At 51.5% G+C, this 4,583-nt stretch overlaps 1 protein-coding gene across 1 annotated transcript in view; it reads right to left on the bottom strand.

Annotated features, from left to right (window-relative positions):
* The window catches only part of NLRC3 (NLR family, CARD domain containing 3), a 57,342-nt gene that overhangs the window by 27,389 nt on the left and 25,370 nt on the right, over positions 1–4,583 (bottom strand). The window contains exon 4 of the mRNA XM_011950182.1: positions 3,859–3,945. Coding sequence (XP_011805572.1) covers positions 3,859–3,945 — 87 coding nt within the window. The remainder of the gene's footprint in view (positions 1–3,858; positions 3,946–4,583) is intronic.

The following is a 4,583-nucleotide window of genomic DNA, read 5'->3' as shown; positions in this document are numbered from 1 at the left end:
ATGTCTCATTGGTGAATATTATAAGAACATAACAGACTGCATTGGTGAGAATGTGGAGGTAGTGGGAATCTTTTTTTTTTTTTTTTTTTTTTGAGGTGGAGTCTCACACTGTCACCCAGGCTAGAGTGCAGTGGCACGATCTCACTGTAGCCTCTACTCCCATGTTCAAGCGATTCTCCTGCCTTAGCCTCCCCAGTAGCTAGGATTACAGGCATGCACCACCATGCCTGGCTAATTTTTATATTTTTAGTAGAGATGGGGTTTCACCATGTTGACCAGGCTGGTCTCAAACTCCTGACCTCAAGTGATCCCGTTTTGGCCTCCCAAAGTGCTGGGATTATAGGTGTGAGCCACCGCACCCAGCCCAAAAACTATAACTCTTATTTTGAACAATTTTACCACATTGGCTAGGCCTACCCCTTCCCTAGAGCAGTGAAGTTGCTGCAGGCCTTCTTGTTTTACTCTAGATTAGACCAGGAGTGGTTCTTGCCCAAACTGTTAGGTGTGATGTTTGTGACAGATTTCTAGTTAGTTTCCTTCTCCAATGGAGGAAGATTTCTTGTGTTCTGTTACCATTCAAATACTATTATGTAATATTTGCTGAAGGCATACTGTGTTCTGGATTTTCTGTTAAGCACTATATTTCCATAATTTATTTCTCATAATTCTCAATACCATTATTTCTCCCATTTTACGGATGAGGACACTGAGGCTCAGAGAGGTTAAGTGACTTGTCCAAAGATACATAGCTGGGAAGTGGGAGTTGGGATAGAAACCAATTCCTCAGTGACACCAGTGCTTGTGCTATATAATCTACTGCCTCTTAAGGTAGTTTTACACTTTGTTTTGTTTTTTTGTTTTTTTTTGAGACAGAGTCTCAAACTCCTGACCTCAAGTGATCCACCCACCTCGGCCTCCCAAAGTGCTGGGATTACAGGCTTGAGCCACCGCGCCCGGCCCTACTGACTTGATTTCTAAGAACGGACTGGAAGGGCCATTTGTTCCTGGATGGTGACAATGGTCACACGAATGCAGGGGCCCAGTGGATGAGAACTGGGGCCCTGGGCTTGCACCCTGGCCCTGCCACTTACCAGATAGGTGACCGTGGGCAGGCTGAGTCTCCTCTCTGCACCTTGGTGTCTTCATTTGTGACCTGGAAATGGTGATGAGGTTACAAGTAAGTTCGCTCAGAAGGAGGGAGGAAAGAAAGAAGCCACCTGTTGGAAGATGTGGGAAAAAGAAAAAAAAAAAGAAGCCACTCTGGGGATGCTACACTGTGTGATTCTGACTGACATTCTGGAAAAGGCAAAAGTATGGAGACAGGAAGACAGTGAAAGAAAGGGCCAGTAGGGGCCAGGGGTTGGGAGGAGGGGTGAACCGGTGGAGCATAGACGATTCCTAGGGCAGTAACATGACTCTGTAGGGTCCTACAGTGGTGGGTCCATGTCATTATCATTATACATTTGTCCAGACCCACAGAATGTACAACTCCAAGAGTGAGCCCATGACTGGGTGCAGTGACTCACACCTCTAATCCCAACACTCTGGGAGGTCGAGGTGGTGGATTGCTTGAGACCTGGAGTTTGAGACCAACTTGGGCAACATAGAACCCATCTCTAAAATTTTTTTAAAATTAGCCAGGTTGGGGGTATGTGTCGGTAGTCCCAGCTACTTGGGAGGCCAAGGCAGCAGGATCGCTTGAGCCTAAAAGGTCAAAGCTGCAGGGAGCCATGATCACACCATGGCACTCCAGCCTGGGTGACAGAGCAAGACCCCATCTCTAAGAAAAACAAAATAAAACAAAAAACTCTTAATTATTCTTGCTACTGAGTTAAAGCAAAAAAAAAAAAGAGTGAGCCAGAATATAAACTAAGGGCATTGGGTGATGGTAACATGCCCATGTAGGTTTACTGATTGTAATCAATGGACCACTGTGGCAGGGGATGGTGATAGTGGCAGGTGGCAGTCTGGGTGGGGGCAGGCATGGGGCGTATGGAAAGTCTCTGTACTTTCCCATCAGTTTTTCTATAAGCCTGACCAGATGCGGTGGCTCATGTCTGTAAGCCCAGCACTTTGGGAGGTCGAGGCGGGCAGGTCACTTGAGGTCAGGAGTTTGAGACCAGCCTGGCCGATATGGTGAAACCCTGTCTACTAAAAATACAAAAATTAACTGGGCATGGTGGCTCACGCCTGTAATCCCAGCATTTTGGGAGAACGAGGCGGGCAGATCACCTGAGGTCAGGAGTTCGAGACCAGCCTGACTAACATGGAGAAACCCTGTCTCTATTAAATATACAAAATTAACCAGGCATGGTGGCACATGCCTGTAATCCCAGCTACTCATGAGGCTGAGGTGGGAGAATCACTTGAACCTGGGAGGCGGAGGTTGGAGTGAGCTGAGATCACGCCATTGCACTCCAGCCTGGGCAACAAGAACGAAACTCTGTTCCAAAAAATAAAGAAAGAAATAAAAAATAAATTAGCCAGGCATGGTGGTGGGTGCCTGTAATCCCAGCTACTCAGGAGGCTGAGATAGGAGAATCACTTGAACCTGGAAGGTGGAGGCTGCAGTGAGCTGAGATCGCACCACTGCACTCCAGCCTGGGGGAAAGGGCGAGACTCCATAATCCTAACATTGCTTTACAAGGAAAAGCTTATTAATTACAAAAAGGAAATAAAAGAGAGAAGAAGGAGGAGTTGAAAAAGAGAAATTGCTGGTTCTTAGAGCAGCTGTTTTTCTTACTATGTTCCTGGGGTCTCCTGGGAGTGCAGGAACTCCTGGGCTCCCAGCAGCGCTGTTGGCCTGCTGCTGCTGGGGACAGTGATGCAGAAATGCAGAGAGGCAAAGCCGAGGCCCCCCACTCCCATTTGCCTCCTCGTTGCCAAGACTGGTTGTCATCCTGCCCCCACGGCCCTCCCCCAGCCAAGGTGGACACTGAGGCTCCGAACTTGCCTCCACCCACCCTGCTTCCCTCCTCACCGGGCGCCCTGGCCACAGCAGCCCCTCCAGCGCGGCCCCAGGAGCTCAATGGATGGGGCTCAGCCCTCCATTGTCCACGGTTCTAGGAGGAAAAACACAATGTGGCTGGCAGAGGTGATGGCCCACTGCTGCTGATGGCAACCCTGCATTCAAAAATAACCCCAGGTGTTGTCACTGCACAGAGAAGCAGGTTGGACCCCACCTGTCCACAGGGCATTTCCCTGGTTCTCAATGTTCAGCTTAAGAGTTTGCTGTCAGGCTGGGCGCGGTGGCTCACACTTGTAATCCCGGCACTTTGGGAGGCCGAGGCGGGCGGATCGCCTGAGGTTAGGAGTTTCAAGACCAGCCTGGCCAACATAGTGAAACCCCGTCTCTACTAAAAATACAAAAACTACCCAGGCGTGGTGGTGGGTGCCTGTAATCCCAGCTACTCGGGAGGCTGGGGCTGGAGAATTGCTTGAACCTGGGAGGCAGAGGTTACAGTGAACCGAGATCGTGCCACTGTATTCCAGCCTGGGCGACAGAGCAAGACTCTGTCTCAGTGGGGAAAAAATGCAATCCTGTGCCTAGAATGCTGTTGGACAGCAAACTTGGAGAGGTGCTTAGAGAACATCGTGCCTGGTGTTATGTCAGCACATGTAGTGTCGCGTCCTCGGCCAGGTCACCTCCCTCTTCCTACTGATGAGGCACCTGAGCCTCTGGCACTTTCTGGAATTGGGCAGAAACAAGCAGGCTGCATCTGGAGCCACATGCTCCAAAGACACCTCACCGTGGCAGCACCACTGCTCTGCTGAGTGGAGGATGATGAGAAGAGGGTTCCATACCTCCCATACCCCACAAGACCATGGGCACCCTGGGGGCCCCTGGGTCTGCATTACCTGATCTTCTGAATGCGACAGTCCTTCCCACTCAGCACGCTGCCCAGCAGCTCCATCACGGGGTCCTGGAACTGGTTGGTGTCCAGCCTGGTCAAGGGAAGCAGTGACAGTGAGTGTCCCACCCGCCCACTGGCAGGGTGGGGGCCCTGGCCCAGGGCCTCTGCCTCTCTCCATCCCATTCAGCGCCATCACCGCAGCTCTGAGATCTGCACTCAGCCCCGGTGCTCGAACCTTTCCCATGAGAGTGAAGAGGAGGCTCGGTGCCCATGAGACCTGCGGTTCCTATGCATCTTCCACGGGCTGTCGTCCTCACCACCCCACACGCCGCCTGCCTCTGCGGGACACCTGGATGACCCTCAGCCTGTGTCCTTTCCTCCCTGCTCACTGAGGTCCAGAGCGGCAGGCGGGGGGTGGGCTGAGAGCATTCAGGGGGGCAGCTTCTGTCAGACGGGATGGTTCTGAGGGGTTATGAAGTGAATTGTGTACCCACAAAAGATATGAAGTCCTCACCCCCGGTGCCCCAAGTATGTGGCTTTATTGGGAAATGAGGTCACTGCGGATGGACTTTGTTAAGGTGGGGTCATGCTGGAGTGGGGTGGGCCTGTAATCCAATGTGACAGTGTCCTTTTAAGACTGGAAAGCACTGTCCAGGAGCAGTGGCTCACGCCTGTAATCCCAGCACTTTGGGAGGCCGAGGTGGGCGGATCACCTGAGGTCAGGAGTTC

Source organism: Colobus angolensis, unplaced genomic scaffold (assembly GCF_000951035.1).
Source record: "Colobus angolensis palliatus isolate OR3802 unplaced genomic scaffold, Cang.pa_1.0 Scaffold303, whole genome shotgun sequence".
Classification (NCBI taxonomy): domain Eukaryota; kingdom Metazoa; phylum Chordata; class Mammalia; order Primates; family Cercopithecidae; genus Colobus; species Colobus angolensis.
Note: the sequence above shows the minus strand (reverse complement) of the source record. Positions and strands in the feature narration are given on the sequence as shown.